The sequence below is a fragment of the Microtus oregoni genome, unplaced genomic scaffold (genome assembly GCF_018167655.1).
Source record: "Microtus oregoni isolate MIOR12 unplaced genomic scaffold, Mior012 000028F_ref0000031, whole genome shotgun sequence".
In the NCBI taxonomy this organism is placed as follows: domain Eukaryota; kingdom Metazoa; phylum Chordata; class Mammalia; order Rodentia; family Cricetidae; genus Microtus; species Microtus oregoni.
The window spans coordinates 12,663,318-12,684,532 of NW_024543087.1; the positions used below are offsets into that span (position 1 = coordinate 12,663,318).

Consider the following 21,215-nt stretch of genomic DNA (forward strand, 5'->3'; position numbering starts at 1 on the left):
AGATGGCTCGATTGGCAAAGGCTTGCATTGCAAGCACAAGGACCTGGGTTCGATTCCCCCAGAACCTCCTTAGAGGAAGAGGAGATATGGTGGCACAAGCTTATAACCCCAGAGCTTGGAACTCCATGGCCAGCCAAATTCTTCTACTCAGAAAATTCCAGGCCAGTGAGAGATCCTGCCCCAAAAGTCAAGGTGGATAGTTCTTCAGAAAGGATACATAAGATTGTCCTCTGGTCTCCACAACATACCCATGCATACACATGTGTTCCTACAGGCACATAAACACACACACCTAAGCTTAGTTTAAAATGAAAGAACTCCCTATCATGCTGGCCCCACAGCTTTTAGACTATTACTCTGAATTCTCCAGGTTTTTAATGGCAGTTGCAGAGCAATACTGAATGTTACCAGCGACACTGAAGGATGTCTGGCTTTGTGCTGGCTGTCGTAACTCTGTGTGTTTATTTTTTGTTAGTTGCAGGCCATTAAAAGCCAAGATGTCCGGTCACGACTCCAACATTTACAGTCTGCTTGCAGGCAAGCAGAGCTATTCATTCCCGAGAATGAAATGCCTGTATTTTGTAGGCTGCAAGATCAAAGTGATAAGTCATACTTACTTTTATTTATTTATTTGCTCAACTTTTTTTTTAACCAAGGCATTGTGTGCTCCCATTTAAAAGCCAGGAGCTTGCTTAGCATATTCAAAGCAATACTGAGAGGATCGGGTATAATTCCTTGAATGCACTGGGACTTTGTGAATTATCTTTTTCTCCTCAAATCATAAGAGGAAAAACCATTTTGATAAGATACCATTCTTATCTGCCTGCATACCTACCCTGGGCAGCCTTCTGGGTCCCTTCCTTGGGAAAGAAAGCAAAGGGGTGACATAGAAGGAATGGTCAAATGTGAATCTGTGGACAAAAAAAGCTCCAGATGTCAAAGCCAGCCATCAAAAGTCAGAGCAGATAAGTCATGGCATCACTAGATACCTTAGAGATTGCCTAGTAACAGTGAAAGCTTTATCTACTAGAGGCCAATGGTGCAGGCTTCTCCGTGGTCCTCCGTCTTAACTTACTTTCCTCCGGGCACCAGCAATCACTGGATCAGGGCATCTCCCTGTCACTGCCTTCCCAAAACACCGTCCCCATGGAGAATGAAGCCTGTGTTCCCTGACCTCCGGCCAGCCTGAGAGGCTTCCCTGAACCTGATGTCCAGAATGTATTCAATATTCATTCTCTACACACTGGTCTGAACCTGCTGTGCCCATCCCCTCGCATGAGTGCCAGGCTGTTGTCAGGGTGCTGCCTGGTCTCTGTGTTCCAACCTTGTGACCAGTGCTCGTCAGCCACAGTGCCAATTTCATAGGTGCATCTAAACGGATGTGTTGTGGAATATTACTTTAAGATCTGTTACATCTGTTTATGTTGTGGAAGGAACATTTGTTTTAATGACGCAAAGTTGTGTTGCATATTGCATTTGCTTAATTCTGCGAAGCTGTGATTCTTTGCCTGTCTGAAACTCCTGATTTGTCTAATAAAGAACAGAGCGGCCAATAGGTAGGCAGAATAAAGAAGAGTGGGGCTGGCAGCCAGAGAGAATAAATAGAGGGAGAAAAAGAGAGAAAAGAGATCAAGGAGGAGCAAGAACAAGGAGAGGATGACACTGGGGGCAGCCGCACAGCCCCACGGCAAGCCACAGAAGAAGAGTGAAAGTAGATACACAGAAGTAAGAAAAGGAAAAGGCCCAGAGGCAAAAGTGGAGGAATAACTTGAGTTAAGGAAAGCTGGCTAAAAACAAGCCAAGCTAAGGCCAGGCATTTATAAATAATAACAAGCCTCCGTGTGTGACTTATTTGGGAACTGGGTGGTGGGTCCCCGAAAGAGCCAAAATAGTAGAGTAGAAAACAACCAGCCACACTGATGAGTCGAGTAGAAGGGTTCCCTACCCTGCTTTTCATCCAACAACAGGGCAAAAAGCCTAACTATGAGTTTCAACTCTCTCCAGTTATAAACAAGAGCCCTCAAGTCTGGGCTTCTAGGATGAGGTTGTTACAAAATATAACAATATCCAATACACTGTAGAAACTCTACCATTTTAATTCCAGTGTACTCCAGATTTGTATTGTTGTATGTAGTGTGTGTTGTTCTAGCTTGTTGTTGCTGTTTTGAGACCAGGCTCCACTCTGTAGCCCCTGTTGGCCTCAAGCTCAGGATCTTGCTGTCTGGCCCATGGGTGCTGGGACTATAGGCATGTGCTACTGTATCCAGCTCCAAAGAGCTCCAAAAATAGTCTTTATTTTCAGAAAGGAGGAATGGAGAGAAAGGAGAAGAGAGGGAGAGAGGGAGGAAGGCAGACAGAGACGTCTAGACGGCGTGAATTCACTAAACGCTCAAGAATGGAAAGTGTGGCACCACTTGGCCCAGGTTTAAGCCCCGGGCAAGTAACTCATGCAGTTATGTGATCCCACATGTCTGGAGAAGCTGCACGAGCTTCTGAGTCTAGACCTCTGAACACGTAGACGGTGCCCCGTGGTACCCGGATTGGCTTCAAGCCCTGCTGTCCTCCATTATCTTCGGATTTAAAACATTATTTGTGGAGACTCAAAACTCATGCAGCCTCATCCCTACTGGCTGCTGTTGTATTTTCAGTCCTGTTCCCCATCCACAAAAGGATCATAGCCCCGTTTGACAGGGGAATCTTTCCTTTCTGTAGTCTGTGTCATATTATTTACCCTCCATCTCTCTCTCTCTCACACACACACACACACATATCATACACACATGCACACACAGACACACACATCATACGCACAGACATACACATAGGCACACACATACATACACACACATCATATACACACATCATACACACAGACACACATAGACACACACATACATACACATCATATACATATACACACATACACACACATATATAGACACACATCATACACACAGACACACATAGACATACACATACACACATCATATACACATACACACATACACACACATATATACACATTCATCAGACACACATACACACATCATATACACAGACACACACATATATACACACACATACATTCACACACATGCACACTCGCCTGCCTACCCCTTTACTTTCTTCATTCTCTCAGTCCTACCTCAGCATCCCTTGGTTGTGGGACATCCTCTCCTGGTGACTCTGTCTGGAATTATTTTGTTCTATCTGCCTCCCCTGTAAACTCCCTTGGGAACTCTACCGTCAACACTCATACAGTAACTAGCCCCAGTATCTCTCCTGCTATGAAATGAGAAGTTTTCAAAACAAAGGCTTAAAGTCACTTCTTCTTCCTCACAGAAGGGCACCTTTTGTTTTTAATCAGTAGAAATAACCTGTATGACTTTTCCAGGTTGCTCTCGCATGTAAACCATCAAGAGATGTAAATGACTGAGTACACGGAGTATTTGGAAACTCAGAAGTGAAGGATGGGGAGCAAATGAAAGAACGAAATATCAGATACATATTTCAGGGACCACGCGGTGTCTATTTGAAAGAATCCACTTTGACGTTCCACATCTAAGTCATTTTCATTTTTATTAGTTCTCTTCAAACTGATTTATATGATAATGGCCATTTTTCTTCAGGCAGAGAAAAGAAATGGCACGTTTGTTGGTGGAGAAAGGCTTAGGAGCCAACACGGGCAAAGAAGGAATTGCTTTTTCAATATTATTAAATTCTAAGGTAGATATAAATTAATGACCGTGATGACAGAATGCCTAAACTAAGAGAGAGATTCAGAGAAAAAACACATCTCTTTAACACCAAATAAGGATTTAGAATTGTGAATCCCCAGGCTCCTGAAAACATCAAGTCTCCGACACTCCATGGGTGAGTCTGAATTACGGCAAGAAAGCTTGAATCTGGTTAGCTAGTCTCTGAATGAGGACAAGCAAGCATGAGTCTGGTTAGCTAGTATCTGAATGAGGACAAGCAGGCTTGAGTCTGGTTAGCTAGTCTCTGAATGAGGACAAGCAGGCTTGAGTCTGGTTAACTGTTATACGCAAGGACCTCTGGAGATGGATGTCCTGAATCCATCTCTTCTGAATTATCTCTTCTGAATTTGACCTTGACTTGAAAGTGACTTTAACCTATATATGACTTTTTAGGATGTATTCTCCAGTAGCCGGCCCCTGGTTGAGCTTAAGGGGTCACCGTGCTGGGAGGCATGGGGAGAGCAGACTGTAGTTAAAATTCAGAGTGACATGCTGGCCAAGGGATACTGTGGAGAGCTACAGTGCATCCTAGAGGGTCTTGGGACTTCAAGGAAAGCAGCATTGGCTCTCAACTTGCAGAAGTCTGCTTGTGAGATTTTGGGGCAAAGGATAAAGAGGAAAAACTTAAGCTCCAGAACTAGAGAAATTTACTAAGAAGCACCGAGTAGGGACCAAATGCCAACCCTCATTACAGAGAAGGTCTTGAAAGTTCACAGTAGAGGTACATGCTGTTGCTGTCAGTTCTGTGCCAGGGACACAGCTTGTGGTTCTCTGTTCTGGGGGACCCGCTAGGAGGAGGCAGCATTAAGAATGTGGGTAGAAAGTAGAACCTGGAAGCAGAGCAGCAGGCAGCTGACTGCTCTGACTTTGCTCCTACCTGTTCCTTACTCCCTACGTGGATGTTGGTCAGTGTCCTCTCTGTGAAAGCTGAGGAGCTAAGTAATTTTTATTTTTTTAATGTGTGTATGGATATGTGTGTGTGCACACCATGTGGATGCAGGGGTGTGAATGTGTGTAGATACACGTGTGTATATGTTCACGTGCATGTGGAGGGCAGAGAATAGCTCCGAGTATCGTTTCTCAGAAATTGCCTGCCTTTGTGTTTAGTTTTATTTCTTGCAACAAGGTCTCACTCTGACCTGAACTCACCAAGTAGGCTGGTCTGGCTAGCCAGCAAGCCCTGAGACTCTCCTCGTTTCTGCAGCTACTCTAGCACTGAGATTACAAGCATGCACCATCATGCTCCGCTTTGTTTTCCTAACGTGGTCTCTGGGAACTAAGCTCAGTCCCTGACCAACTAAGCCCCCTCCCCAGCCTTAACTTTACTTTTCATTGACACATAATTGCATGTATCTGTAAGATACTAAAATGGTAGTTTAGTAAATGTATATAGTGTGTATTGATTGATTCAAGCTAACCGTCACCTAGCACCCTAAAGATTTATCATTTCTGTGTTAGGGATGTTGGAAATCATCTCTGGTGATGATTTTTAAACATAGAAAGTGTCATCACGTTAACTGTTGCCAACCACAGTTACCCCACTGGGCTGCAGAACATTGGAAGGTCGCCTTCCTATCCCTGCACACACAGTTGGACGGTGAGCTCAGACAGTGTGGCAGCATACCCCAAGTCATCACACATAGCTCTCCAGTAAGTCTATGAGGACGAGGTTTGACCCCTGAGCCAGGGAGTCTGATCTGCAGGCTGTCCTCGTGTTACATTACTCCAGATACAGAACGCTTACAGTGAAGATCAAACTGTGATTCTCATACAAATCCGCAAGTTACTCTTTGATTCACTGATGCACGAGAGGACTGGTGAGATGTCACAGCTAGCTCAGAGGGAGCCCAGCGTGCATCACATGTCCGGGGATGAGGAGGACTACTGGTGGGAATCTTCAAGCCAATGTGAGAACAGTCATGGAGTATCTCAGCTAGATTCTGCCAGGCACAACCCTCTCGCATTTCTGTGGACAGTGATAATTACATCATTATAAGCTTTCTACGACTTTTATGAAATGAAAATAACAAAGCCATTGAAAAAAAAGACAATAACCTGATTATGTTTTTTGTCCATTTCTAAGTCTTCCATGACTTTTCCCAGCATTCCTTGAGTTCTTTTAGTAGAACTGTGAGGTTGTACAAGCCAATAGTATTTTAGAGGAGAAAGCTGTTTGGAACAGCTAAAGCCATTGGTTGTGAACCATAAGAATCCATGGAGAATGTTATTAAAGTGGAGGTTCCTGGGGACACCATAAACCTCCACCCTAAGCCAAGTCCTGCCTGGAAATCTGTGTGGTTAAATAATCGCCTGAGTTCTGATAATATTCTAGATTTGAAAGCGATCATGATTGCCGTTAGCCAAGGCACACTCAGCCAGAATGAAGAACTGGGGAGACAGATCACACCCTAAAGTGTTTGTCTCATAAGCATGAGGACGTGAGTTCAATGACCCAAACCCCATGTGAAAACAAAAGCAGAACATGTAGTATGTGTTTGTAATCCCAGCACTGCGGAGGGACAGACAGCTGACTTAGTGACCTCCACGCCAGTGAGAGACCCTGTTTCCAGAAATGAAGGTAGACAGTTCCTGAGGAACAACATCCAAGGTTGTCCTCTGACCTAGACATACACACACACACACACACACACACACACACACAACACAGGACTCTAGCTCCCTGGTTTTGTATTGATGGCCTCCAAGAGGCTTGTGTTTACTGTTGGGCCCACTCTAACGTCCTTCACCTTGCCAGCTGTGTGCACCCTATGTAAAATAAGAAGGGAGGACCACTCGAGACAAATGAGACAGGAGAAGACTCCCCTGGTGTCTCATTTCCATTCTCTAAGTACATTACTGCTTAGCAAATGCATCAACTTAATTAAAACTAAATGTAATTCTAATGCACCAATTTGATTTAAAAATAATCTTCACAGTCGCCAGGACATCAAAATCCAATCAAGGCTATTTGAGGAAAGTCTCTGATGCGTATTATGTTGTGAGGCTGTACTATGTCAAGAAACCCAGACCTTCCCAAATGTCACTAATGTGTTTAGCAGCCTCCCTCTCACTCAAACGCCTCTCCCAATTAGGTTCTAGAGAGCGTGATCTGTAACAGTTCAGGAGCAGCTCCCCAAAATCTTCCAAATAGCCCTTTTAGCTGAATGTTCTTGTCAGAATATGGACTTGGGGGAAAATGCAAGCAGCCTTAAGGAGCTCAGGTTTAAGATAGAAATCAAGCTATAGAGTCTAGGCATTCCCGATGTTATGCTTATGTGCCCAGACTGTAAACAATTCTGGACCAGATTAATGAAGACTGAGAAATGAGCCTGGTGAAACCATTCACCACTAAGTCTCAGATGAGCAGAGTCATTTGGCTGGCTTCCTTTGCTTTGCCCGTTGGCTGGGTCTTTCGAGGACATCTGTTTTGGTTGAGTGGTGGTGCTGATGGAGCTGAGTGTGGACTTCTCTTCCTCTAATGAACAGGCTAGGATATGAAATGTTAAAACTGTCCAAAATGCCTGCAGGGTGGCATGGGCAACTCTTATGCATTGTTTTGATAAGTCATGGGTAGGCAGCTTGATATCCAGCAGTTAGCCGTGGAGCCAAACCCTGAGGTAAGTAGTCAAATCTCTCTGTCCCTGTTGATTTATGCACAAATATGCCAGGCCATGACCACTTCATGCAGTGAGCATTGTTCCCCCTCCAGGAGATCTGCTGTTTTCAGCTCTACAGAAATACCACTGTATGAGGCACCTAGATAGTCAGTTACTAATCCCAGTTACTTTGTGGTCAGGATGGATTGGGGGGGGGGGGGGGCAAGGAGAATGGATCTTCATGAAGAGAGGCAGAAGCCTTCCTAAGTTCTGGGTCATTCCAAAGACCAGGGTCTGCAGCTACTGAAGAAAGCAAACATCTCACTACCAGTAGTCCCTGACCAAAAGCAGTATAGCAGTACATGGTCTCATGCCTCTGCAACCCCAGCGAAGGCAAGAGATTGATTACAAGTTCAAGGTCAGCCAGGGAAACAGACAGACCACATCAGAGAGAGAGGGGGGCCACACACACTAGATCGTCTTGACTCTAAGTGGAAAATGACAGGCTTGCGATGGAATTAGTGATTTTATAGTGCCAAAGACTTCCGCATAGTTTTCTCTCTCAGTCCACAGAACAATTTGCAAAGCAACTATGTCTCATTATGTGTTTATTATGTGTAACATACAAACTTAAAGCATATCATTGTGATAGCTCAGGATCAGAGGCCTAGGCACCTGGGATTTTTGCCTAGATCCAGGTTCGCACTGGCTCTGTCCCTAACCCCCTACTCCCACCCTGGGCACTTGCTTGTCAATCATGGAAGATGCTCACTGTCAACTCACAGTTTATAGATTTCTGCTTTTGAGTTTACCAACATCCTGAAAGCTGTAATTGTGGCTTAAGAGTAATGATAACCAAAACTTATTGTGGACTTGCCTAAATATTTTATGTAAACATTGATGCAATTTAGTGTTTAAAATAAAAACCAATGTTTCTGTCCCTACTCTTTCTCTGGCCCACCCCTAATTTAGAAGGATTGTCTAAGTCCCTTCCATTCCTTATCTCACTTGTATAAAATAATGTGTTTGTCTGAAAATAGAGGCCCCCAACTTGCTGGATTCCACTCACCCTCAAGGTCAGGAAACTGAGGCTCAGACCACGCAAACCGTTGGTGTATTTCTGGGCCGAGGGTTTTGTTCTGCAGTGTGTACTGTGACTACAGTGCCAAGTCAGCGCTACCACCTGTCACTGAGAACCATCCAATCAGCAGGGACAGAGAGAGGATCTTTAAATCACGCTTTACCCAGAGAGCAGGTAACATGTAAAGAAAGTGGATCAGACCCAGGGAGTGGACACAGAAGCCATCATCCCAGAGTTCAGCCTTGCCCTTCAAGCCAGGTACTCAGCAGCCTTGTCTGTGGGACTGTGACTTGGGTGTTTTTCTCCTTAGCATCTCCTCTCCAAGTGTGGGGAGTCTCTGCATGCACCGAGGCAGCTGGGTCTCACTTCCTTCCAAATGCTCATTTAGACTGCATCTAGATTAAAGGTTAACTCAGACCACGCAAACCGTTGGTGTATTTCTGGGCCAAGGGTTTTGTTCTGCAGTGCGTACTGGGTATAGTGAAATGACTCTTTCAGAACCAGCCACTCTGTGGGTATTTGTTGAATGAGGAAGTGAGTTTTCTAAAAAGCACAGAATGCATGGATTGATGTAGCACTCTTCACTCCCCAAGCACTTTTTGGTTCTGGTCAGGATCTTTTGTTGGGAACAACATTGTCAGAGGTATTCATGCTATCGCGGATGAAGTAATCTCAGCTGTGTGCCTTCTTCAGCGGGTAGTTTAATTAGCACGGGGCAGATGCTCTGGGACTGTCCACTTCAAAGCACTCTAAAGGCTGGGTCTCTAGCTGCTCTCTGATACTGAAATTTAAAGCAAGCAGCCTCGTCTTTTATCCTTAGGAAAGGCACCTCTCTTGTCTCCCGCTCCAATCCCCTGCTTACAGCCTCTATCAAACCATCAGCAAAGCCTTTGCATTTGATACTGATGTGCCGTTTCTTAGGTTACGGGGTTAAGTAAAATCTGCTGGAGCTTAGCAGATTTGGCTACAATGACTTTCATCCGTGGTACTTAATTAAATCCCTCACCTGGGAAAGAGCGATTTTCTTCAGCATCTCTCTCTGGTGGCATCAGTAGGCAGCTGCGACTGTTGAAATGGCAGAAAGTCTGTTGTGTTTACTGCTGCAGGGCTGCTGTAACAGAGCGAGCAGAAACCGTGACTTCTGCCTGCATTCTTCATCTTTTAGTAATCCATCCTCTTCATGGGAGATTCTAAATCCTGAAGCACTCACAGGGACTGTGAAAGAAAGCATAGCTGTTCCAACAGAGGCAGAGGTCAAAGGTCAGTGGGCTTCAGAAGAAGAAAGGGACTGGGGAGATGGTTCAGTGTCTAAGTCACCTAAGGTGAAGAATAAGGCCCTGAGTTCAAATCCCCTAGGACCCATGTAAAACCCAGGCATGGTAGAGTGTGTCTGTAACCCAAATACTCCTAGGATAAGATGGGAGAATATCCATGGTGACTCCTTAAGGAAGCTAGCTTTGGATATGCAGTGCATTCGTGAACAACCAAAGATCCTGATTCAATAAGGTGGGGACCAATACACAAGGCTGCCCTCTGATTCCTATGCAATCATCATGGCGCTCACACATGCTCACATACATCATACTTGCACACACTGGACACACAGAAGAAGAAGAGGATAAGGAATAGGAGGAAGGGGAGAATGAGGAAGAGAAAGAGGAGGAAGAGGAAGTGGAGCAGAAAAAGGAAGGAGAGCTTTGGAGAAAAATATACCCATTGTTTCACTATGACCCCTTGGAGTTCCATAAACACCCTTTACATGCCTGCACCTTCCATAGATGGAGATCCGTGACAAGAGTCTTCCCAATTTCTCTCGGAGCTGCCCTTGACTAAATTTGATAGCTTCCCTGATCTCTGTTTCCAGAGTTTATCCTGGAGCAGCAGGAAGTGACGCTTAGTGGGAACCCCAGGTTGAAACAGATAGTAACTGAGATGTGGCGCTGAGAGCAGAAAAGGCTGAATTAGAATAGCAAAATGAGCATAGAAATCTGCTCTGCTCTATCCCAGCACCTAAGAAAGTCAACAATGAGTTTCTTAAAGAGTGCTTCTGGTACCATACAAATAAAAAGAAAGTCTGTCAGGAGAGGACGAGGACGAGTCTTGAAAAATTCCTGGCTGGGAGCAGCAAACCCAGGCAGAATGAAAAGGTGACTATTGCGGCATAGCCTCAGCATCCAGCATCAGGAGGCTAAAACCAGGAGACTGCAGTGAGTTCAAGACACGCCTGGGTTACATAGTAAATCCCAGGCCAGCCTGGGCAACAATGTAGTATTAGGTCTTGAATTGGGCAGAATCCGTGATGTTGGCTGATGCTGGCTCTGCAGTGTACAGTCACACTGACAGCTCTAGTCCTTCGCAGGGAAGACTTAGAGCTCCTCTCCTCTCCTTATCTTGAGACGGTGCAGTACCTCTCACAGGTGTGAGGCCCACTCTCTCATCTCTAGCAATCAGGAGTGGCTTTAGGGATTTTGTTACTAAAGAGGCAAACATGAAAATGTAGGCTTTCACCATCCTTAGCTATGTATCACATATGAGACCAGGTTGGTCAACATACATGACACCTTGCCACCCCGATCCCCTGTGTGTTCCTTTTAAGAAATATTTATTTTTAGTTCATGTGTGTTGTGTTTTGCCTGCATATATATCTTTGCAAGGGTGTCAAATCCCCTGACCTAAAGTCATAGACAGCTGTGAGCTGCCATGTGGGTACTGGGAATTGAACCGAGAAGAGCAGCCAGTGTTCCTAACCACTGAAAATCTGGGTCTTTTTGAAATGTAAATATGATCTTCATGTACTGAAAGTAAAGATAATCACCATTTTTTAAAAAATAAGGCACAGAAATTATATGTGCTTTCCATTTTCTTGGGAGGGAAGAGCCAGTGAAATGGTGTTTGTTTTATTTCTGTTTATTTTAGGATTGCGTGAGTGGATGAAAAACCATCTCACATCAAAGTCAATTTTCCCTTCCTTGTTTCACTTCCCCACCCAACTCATCCATTCTTCATTTTTAGGCCAGGAGACATGATTACTCTGCTAGAGGACTCCAATGAAGACTGGTGGAAAGTAGGTATCTCGGTCTTTAAAAAGAAATAAGAATCCTTTGGTGATGACAGTAACCGTAAATGTTACATTGGCCGCTGAATACCTCCTCTTCCATTTCAGGGAAAAATTCGGGACAGGGTTGGTTTCTTTCCGGCCAACTTTGTTCAGAGAGTAGAAGAGCATGAGAAGATTTATAGGTGTGTTAGAACCTTCATTGGCTGCAAAGACCAGGGACAGATAACACTGAAAGAAAACCAGGTAAGCAAAGCAGACACAAGCTGGAACAAGCCGGAGACCAAGTGTGTCACTTGAGAAAAGATGACCTTGTGTCAATGGTGTGGGGTAGCGAGAATCCAGCATACAAGACCCTTAATTAGTTTTTATCGTTGTGATAGAATGCCATACCTAAAAGTAATTTAGGGACAAGAGGAGTTGTTTTAGCTTGGATCTTCAGAACGTTGGAGTCCATAATGACTGGGAAGGAGATGAAAGCACACAACAGGACCAGGAAGCTGACTGATCGCATTTCATTCAAACCCAGGAAGCAGAGGGGACAGGAGGGAGAAGGAGAGACAGAGAGAACAGGAAGTGGGAATAAATAATAAAGCTCCAAAGCCCGCCCCCAGTGACAGACTTCCTCCATCAAGGCACCACCTCCTAAAGGTCCCATTAGTTCCCCCAAACAGTACCAGGAACTGGAGACCAAGTGTTCAAATACAGGAGCCTGTAGGGGACATTTCTCATTCAAACCACAGAGCCTTAGCGGTGTCTGTCCGAGAAGAAGCGTATGTAATGGCAGATTGTCATAAGAGAGCATCTCATCCCTTCTCCTGTCTGAGGACTACAAGTTACTGATGTTAGTGGCCACTCCTGTTTCCACTCTGGGCTTGTGACCACCTATGTGTTATCACTAATGAGAAAGCTTTGTCCTCGTGTGCTGCTGAGCTACAGGGCTTGGCGTGCTGGCTCCAAACACACAGAGCCCTCTCAGATCTCCTAATCAAGACTCTAAGCCTCTATGTTTCCCCTGAAGGCCATCCACTTTCACATAATAGACAGGGACAAAACATGGACAGAAAACCACCTTGGACAGAGACTCCGCCCATCTCCCTGTACTCATCTACAAGTTCCTGGTACCTTTTTGCTATGTTGACCTGCACATTCTCTGTGAGGTTGTTGGTTTTCCTGAGACCTCCACATCTATAGTATCCTGAAACTACTTCCTTCTGGATTCCTTATCTCAGCTCTGGAATACAGATAGAAACAAACAAACAGGACAGTCAGAGTTCAGCACTGTCCTGTTCCTCTGTGTGTTCCCTTCCAGCACAGAGGGGCTGACCTTCTGCCGTGCTTCTGTTTTTTCCTGTCTCATACCTCATCTTCACTGCAGAGGAAAATGGCCTGTGCCAGTCTCCAGGACAGTTCTGGATAAGTCAGAGGAGGATGTGAGGAGCCAGAGTTTGACATTTCCTGTCCTTCTCAATGAAGCCTCAGAGTTGATTGCAATTTTCAGTTTGGGGGTCAGAAATTGGCCTCTTTCTGCATTCTTGGTGTGTAGTGATTGTAGCAATCCTCCAGGTAGTGGGTCTCTACCTGAAAATGTGGGAATTACAAGGCTCAGTCTACAAGAATTTAAAGAATGAAACATGCTTTCATAATTTAAGACTTGTCTGTTCAGTACAGCTGTCCCAAACATGTATTGGATGTAATTTCTTTAATTTTATTATTCTACTTCATGCATGTGGAGACTGCGCCTGCATAGATGTTTATGCAGTGCATGCATGTCGGGTGCCGTGAAGGTCAAATGAGGCATTGGCTCGCCTGTGGTCTGCAGTTATAGACAGTTGTGAGTCAATATGGGGGCGCTGGAGATGGAACTTGAGTCCTATGGAAGAGCAGTCAGTGTTCTCGACCCCTGAGCCGTTTCCTCGCCCATTTTGGGGAATTACCTTCAAAGATAGTTACTAAGTCTCTCTCTCTCTCTCTCTCTCTCTCTCTCTCTCTCTCTCCACACACACACACACACACACACACACACACACACACGATCTGTCATTACTTTTTAATTATAACTGATTTATTTTTCAAAAATACTGTTTTATTCAATTTGATCAACCATTTTCTTTTCCATATGTAGCTCCAAATAGCATTATCTAATTGACAAATGCTTCCCCACACTGGACGTGTAGTTTACACCAAACAGTTCCAACATTCAGGAAACACAAACAAGAAAATCTCAAGTTTGAGGTCAGCATAAATAGTGAGTTCAAAGCCAGACTGAACCAAGAACCTGTCTCAAAATAGCAAAGTCTTAGAATATAGCTCAGTGATAGAACACAAGCCCCTGGGCTTGCTTTCTAATGTTAAAAGAAAAGAAGTCCCATACAAAAACAATGATTCACCTTTTCATTGTGACTAGTCATTAGAATGCCTAAAGGAAAAATCTAAAAAAAAAAAAAATACAATGAAAAAAACTTTTGGAAAAAATTGTCTATTCCCTTTAAAGTCAAGAAATAAAAATTATTAAAAATAATATACCAATAAATAAGATCACTGTTTTCCAATATATCTTAACAACAGTTGCAGGTGGAATTTGTGAAATAGACTTTCTGTAGTTACGAGTGTGCGTCAGTCCGCTCAATTTGAACAGTTACTTCAGACCATGTATTAAGAACCATGAAAATTAGTCAGTCCTATGCATGCTATAATTCCATTTTCTGCAATGAGCTCCTGAAAATAATCTATGCGCGGTGGGAGGGTGGGGAAGCTGGGCAAGGAATGACAGCCTTCAAAGTAATCTCATAATGGTGAGAATTAGGGACAATCTCACGGTGACAGCGGGTAGTCAACAATAAGACTTCCCTTAGGGGAAGAGTTTGGAGAGTGTGAGGCTAATGCTATAGACAGAATACAGAGATCAGAACCAGAATCCAGTTGCTGCTGTGCCCAGATGAGCATAGTTCTCAAAGAAAATTCTCTGAAAGATGAAAGAGCAGAGATGCAGATGCAGGGGGTCCTTGGCCTTATTCGGCCTTAATATCGCAGTGATGGAGATCAGGTATGACCAAGGTACCCAAAAGATCAAAATTTTCCAGCCCACCTCACCTTGCCCTCACCACTGCAACCGCCCACCACTACTAGGGGCTACCCTGAAGCTCAGGGGATAGTGGCATTGGATGACCTATGGCAGAACAAAGGCCCAAGAAGAAACACAGCAAAACTGACCTAGGAGACAAGATGTTCTCATTTCTACCAAGGGAAGAAGACTGGAGGAAGCTTGGGCAGGGTGAGCCCCTGAGTCACCTGGTGCGTCAAACCTTCCACGCTTGAGGAAGCTAGAGAGACCCAGGAAAGACAGGCAGGGTCTTTTTCAGTGGGCATAAAATGTAATAGCAAGAACTGGGAGAGGCTGGCTCAAGGGTAAAGAACTTATTGTGTAAGTGTGAGGACAGGAGGTCGAATTCTTAGTGTCCTCCCAGAGGTCAAGTGACTAAGGAACCCCCAGGGAAAAGGAGCTAACAAGACTAGCCAAATCACCACCTCCATGAATGAAGCAGGGAAGATGCTTAACCTCAGATATTTATAACGTCTTCTTTTCACATGCCCTGTGAATTGTGTGGATTAACCTTGGAGGATTTCTATTTTACAAAATAGGGAGTAGATTCCAACAGAGATTATGTGCCTTACTCAGGGGCACATGTGAGTGCCAGGCAAGAATACAAATGCAAACACGGGCCTCTTTGCCCACATTAGCACCTCTCCTGAGCACATTCCCACCCTCAGGCATGTTTTTATTAGTTGTTTGGGAAATTCATACAATGCACACCCTGATCACACTCACTTCTCAGTCCTCGCAGGTCCACCCTCCCACCCTTGCTCACACAAATGCCAGGCACACCCCGCACCACGCTGTAGCCACGTCTCTGGATGCCAGGCACACCCCGCACCACGCTGTAGCCACGTCTCTGGATGCCACGCGCACCCCACACAACAAACATAGACTTCTCCCACCTTGACTGGGGCTCAGTGAAGACATGGACTTGGATGAGGGAAAGGTGGAAATGCTGATTGTTGGTTTTATTTGCAGGTATAAGAAAGCCTCTAACCTGAGCTGAGGTGGTGCTCTGCCATCTCCGGGCTTGGGAGGTAAAGGCAGCAGATCAGGAGTTCTAAGCCAGCCTGGGCTACATGAGATCAAACAAGAGCCTTAATTTAAGAATATTATTGTTAGATCTGGGCATGGCAACGCACACCTTTTATCCCAGCGTTCAGAAAGCAAAAACAGGCTTATCTCTGTGAGTCCAAGACCAGCCTGGTCTACATAGTGAGTCCGAGACTACTTGAGGCTACATACATAGTAAGACCCTGACTCCAAAAATCAGTGCTATAATAACAATAATAAATAAATAATTCAAACTTGACATCCACTTGAACGTCTTACATTATTAGTTTATGTTTAAAGAAATGTGATATAGGAGGAAGGTCGTTGATGGCAAAGTCATATAGAATTGGATCTGTAGCCTGTGGGGATTTGATAGTCACCTCTAAATGTCACCTAAAAAATCAGTATAGTAGATCTTCCTAATGTAGACCGAGAGTTCACTGTGTCCACCACAGCACAGTGCCTGGACACCGTGGGTGTTTAACAAAAGTCATATTCTACCATCCTAACCCAGAGCAGGTCTCAATGGAGATTCATCTGCAGTGGTAAACACCAGTGTAAGGCACCCCATGGGCCCCAGAAAGTAGCCAGTGTGATATTTATAAGTCTAAAAACATAAAGAGACAAGTAACCATTAACAGAGGAATGGGAGAAAATTGATTCTGAAAATAACTGCAGTGCTTTTTTATTAAATCACATTTCTGTTTCTGAGGTTAATCTTTCATAATTACTACATTGTTTATCCACAGAGCTCTTGTTTCCAGATGGAATTAAGTTATCCATTATGAACACGTAGGAGCCTGCCTTGACAGGATGAATTTTCTTCATTTTTTTAAGCTTAAAAATAGTCCTACTTAAATTCAAATTCCTTTAAATCATTTTTATAATATCATCCTTGGGTCTGTCATAGCTGTAGAAATGTTTTCACAGATTCCTTGTGTTGTGGGGGGAAAAAAGCCAGAAATTATTTTTTGATTTTAAAACTGAAATTAATTATATGGAAATTTAGGAAATAATATTTTTAAAGATAGAAGAACATAGCAACTGCAGCAATTCAACCATCAAGTTATTATTGGCATTAAAATCTTTGAGTATTTCATGCCAAGTTTTCATTTGAGTGCATAGTTTAATATATTTTATTTATACTGTCTAATTCTACTTAGTTTTATAAAAATATAATTTTTAATAGCTGTACATACTTCAGAGTGGCAAACTTTGGAATATTGGCCAAATCTAGTAACTTATGGTTTTTATTATATGATAAGGTTTAGGTTTTTCCTTTTATTTTTAATTATGTATATACATGGATAGAAAGAGAAAGAGGGGTAGAGATAGCAGAGGGGAAGGGAAGAAAACGGATGTGGAAAGAGATAGAAGAGAATTGAGAAAACACCATTTTCAATAAATCTGACCATTTCAGTTGTCATCTTAAAACTCTCCAGCATCTGCCAGCTGTCACCTTTGCCTTTCAACCATGGTGCAGCGCCAAGCCTGACTCTTGTGACCCACCGACATCCTATGTGACCCAGGCAATTCTAAGTTGACCAAATTGGTCCCATTCTACTGTCAATGATTATTTAGCGGTTGGCTCTGACCCAGTTCTGGCCACAGAGACAAGTCAGAAAGTGAGCTGAGGGGCCCAGCAGGGTGTAGCATGGCCTATATTTCCAGTATGCTCCAAGCTTTGACAGTGCTTGCCACCTTCCCTTCCACTCTTCACCCATCCACCTCTGTCCAGACCACACTGAACTCATCTGTCTGTCCATCTGTCTGTCTGTCCATCTGTCTGAGCCCTGACTGTCCTGAAACTCACTCTGTAGACCAGGCTGGCCTTGAACTCACATATCTGCCTGCCTTTGCTAGAACTATAGGTACCCGCTGCCACAGCTGACCCCTTGCCCTGCACTTTGTCAGGTGCATTTTTATTTCATGTTCATTCTTCTCTGCTTAAATGTCTTTTTCAAGGTCCTGCTCACCCGAAAGGCTAGATCAAGGAGTGTGGTGTGTGTGTGTGTGTGTCTGTGTGTGTGTGTTTGTCTGTGTGTCTCTGTGTGTGTCTATGTGTATGTGTGTCTGTGTGTGTGTTTGTGTGTGTGTCTGTGTGTGTATCTGTGTGTGTCTGTGTGTGTGTATCTGTCTATGTGTGTCTGTGTGTGTGTTTGTGTGTGTCTGTGTGTATCTATCTGTATGTCTCTGTGTGTGTCTGTGTGTGTGTTTGTGTGTGTGTCTGTGTGTATCTCTCTGTGTGTGTCTATGTGTGTATCTGTGTATGTCTTTCTGTGTGTGTCTGTCTGTGTGTATATCTGTGTGTGTATCTTTGTGTGTCTTTCTGTGTGTCTGTGTATGTGTGTCCCACTAGTATTCTTTTCTGAATTCACTGCCCCAAATACACTAGCATCTTCCATTTTCACTTGGCGAGTGCCACCCCAAAGATAGACAGTAGTGGCTGCTGTCTTCCTGCTCACCCCGCTTAGAGCTACTCACTCAACGTCTGACTTCATAGCTGCTCCCAAGATGCACAGCTGTCCTCAGGCTGCCCCCAGCATTTACACTAAACGTGTTATGTACCTTTTTATTTGTGTTTGGTTTGGTTTGTAGTTTTGTGAGCAAGCTATTGTGTAGCTCAGGCTGGTCTCTAACTTACTATGTAGCCAAGGCTTGCCTCAAACCCCTTGTTCTGCCCCTGACTCCCAAGTCCTGGTATAAAGAGTATGTGTGCCATTGTTTCTGGAATGGACAAAAGCAAACGTCAGTCTTTGAAAACTGAGTTGGGTTCAGCTTACCTATGTTAGGCTCCAGCGAGATCCAGCAGAATCTCCAGCTACTTCTGTCTCACAGATGACAGACATCTGGACATTGTGCCACCCTTGGCACACCCTCTGCTCTCTGACATCAATTCCTCCCAGGGTGTGATTTAAACCTCTTTGCGGTCAGGTTTCTGAAACACAGCTCACATACCAGCCTGGTGCATGTTCCAGACCCTAGAGGTCCAGCTTTAGGTTCTGCTGGAACCTCATCCAGGTTCCATTTACCAGTAGGTGCTGCTACCTCTGGGTTGTAAACATGACCCAGTTCCTTCCCAGCCAGCCGCCTTGGAAAAGCAATGCTACCTCAACTGAACTTCTGTGCAGATCTTGACCAGGTCAGGGTAGACCCCTTACCTCAAAGCGGAGCCGTCCATGTGCAGAGCCCTGTGACTTCACTCCAGCTGAGCCGCACACTTGCCTGGTCTCTTCCCTTCCCGTACCACTGCGGCATCTTTCAAACTCTGTCCCTTTCCAGGGAGCTCTTGAGCCACATCTTGGGCTGTCTCTAGGAAATACTCACCAAGGCATGCCTTTCAACTGTGGCAGTGGTTCACGGAAGGGGGGGAACTGTCCTCCCCAGGGGCCACCTCACACATCTGGCTGCCTCCCCCTTCTTTGCCCTGCACTGGCCTGTGAACAGTGAATAGCAAGAACACCTGAATGGATTTCCACTGCTTCCTTTGGAGTCTCACAGAGGTGCCTGCTCTGGTGTATGAGAGATGCTCACGTTTATTTGCCTGGAGCTAGTAATAAAATTGTGTCTTGGCTTCCTGGTGCTATACAGTTCACATGTAAAATTCCAAGCACTGGACAGGAACCAGTGAGTGACAGCTATTATTTTGGGTCTTCGGCATAATATACTGAAAACTTGCGATCCTTGTGCCAGTTCGTGAGACGTTTTTGTCATCCTCTCCTTATGGTGCCTCTTCGGGGAGTCACCGGATTTAATGCCGTTTTGTTACTCCTTACTCATAAAGCAGGAGCCCAGAAAATATTCTGCATCTAGGCCTGTTTCCAAACCCAGGTTTGCATGTAATGTTTTATTGAGCATTTCCTCACATCGCCACCCCCGACTTCCCCACTGCCAACCGAGCCACGTCTCCTTTCTCAGCTGGGTGTTCCTGTATACTCAATCAGCAGCAGCTTCTGCTGCAGGTCCCTGCTTGTTCTCGCTGAACTGAAGCCTTTCCTCTCTCTCCCTCACACTCAGATCTGTGTGACTTCTGAGGAAGAACAGGACGGCTTCATCAGAGTCCTCAGTGGGAAGAAGAGAGGCCTGGTCCCGCTGGATGTCCTGGTAAACGTGTGACCGTGGCAGTCCCTCCAAGTGCAGGAGGCCAGCTCCGCTGATCTCACTGTGTCCACCCAGAGAGTGCCCAGGAAACGGGAAGAACTCAAGACCTGAGACTGTGGTAGCAGTCTGGAAACAGACCCACTGCATGGCACATCCAGACTGCCAGAGAGCAGCATCCCAGAGCTGAGGGCAGCTGGGGGCAGTAAGTGGACCATAGCCAAGGCTGCCCCAGGACTCAGCTCCTTCCCTACGCACCTGCGCAAGGCTGGAATATGCTTCTGTCATGGTGTGGTCCTACTGACAAGTTTGGATCTGAGTAGCCAACTGTCACTCTGGTTCCAGACTACTGTCCCCAGTGCTGGCCAATCAACATCACGGCTCCTGCAGACAACCAAGAAGGCCAACCTTCCTGTTCCCAACACCCCAGGCCTCACTCCAGCCCCTGCTTAGTTTGTGGATCTATCTGCTGGCTGGAATCTTCTTTCTTTCCCTTCGGTCCTTGGAGCACATCCCAGGCAGGGCTGAATGGACACGGTACAAAGATCTGACTTACTACAGAGAGCTTGCCAGGGAGTCCTTGCTACTTCAGTGACTCATTCAGGTGACAGAGCAAAGTCAGAGGCACAGAACCAGGCAGCAACAAGAAGTGGGAGTGAGGACAGGGAAAGAGTCCTTACGGATGGGATTGTGAAGCCCTTTCAGACGGGGCATTCTTTCCCAGAGCAGGTGGGGCTGGGAATGGGAAGGAGCAGAGCGTCTCCATTTTCATTTCATAGCCTCTGTATCAGGAGCATCATTTCTTCCCTTGTGCAGCCTGTAGGACTCCACTGTGGAGGGTGAGTCCACCGTGCAAGGAACCAGGGACAGGGCAGCGCCTCTGAGACAAACATCTTAGAATAAATGTAGCCAATTTAGACCCCATTCTTCTCTAGGGCAGCGTTTCTAGCTCCGGCAGGTGTGAGGCAGAAACGAACCTGTGATGCTCGTCTCTGTACAGACGGAGGGAGCTGGAGCTTAGCTCACACCACCAAGGGAAATTGCTCTCGACCTGTACCGATGTTTACAAGAACATACCACACTGCGATGCCTTCCTCCCAAGCCCGGTCCCAGCATTCAGACCTGCTTCCTAGCAGTCACTGATATGTTTAAATGTGATTCACAGTGACTTCGAAATTAACGTTGCTTTGATTTATTTTGCCACTGAGCAATAAAATCATTAGAACCATTGGGTTTGGAGCTTGGTTCTGCTATGTTTTGCTGCATGGTTGGTTTTCTTATTTGAGAAAGGCTCTCTAGCCAAGGCTGGCTCAAACTCACTGCATAGCTGAGGATGGACCTTGAACTTTGGTTCTTCTGCCCCTACTTCCTTAGTGCTGGGATTACAGGAATGCACCACCGCATCCCATGCATGCAGTGCTGGGAACTGAATACAAAGTTTCATACATGCTAGGAAGTCATCCTGCCAACTGAACTA

General features: G+C 45.1%; 1 protein-coding gene across 1 annotated transcript in view; it reads left to right on the plus strand.

Moving 5' to 3' along the window:
* Positions 1 to 20,949, plus strand: part of Stac (SH3 and cysteine rich domain) — a 123,021-nt gene extending 102,072 nt beyond the window's left edge. Inside the window, exons 9-11 of the mRNA XM_041677362.1 lie at positions 11,448 to 11,499; positions 11,599 to 11,736; positions 19,658 to 20,949. Of these exons, the coding sequence (XP_041533296.1) occupies positions 11,448 to 11,499; positions 11,599 to 11,736; positions 19,658 to 19,756 (289 nt within the window). The 3' untranslated portion in view covers positions 19,757 to 20,949. The remainder of the gene's footprint in view (positions 1 to 11,447; positions 11,500 to 11,598; positions 11,737 to 19,657) is intronic.
* The last annotated feature ends 266 nt before the right edge of the window (positions 20,950 to 21,215 follow it).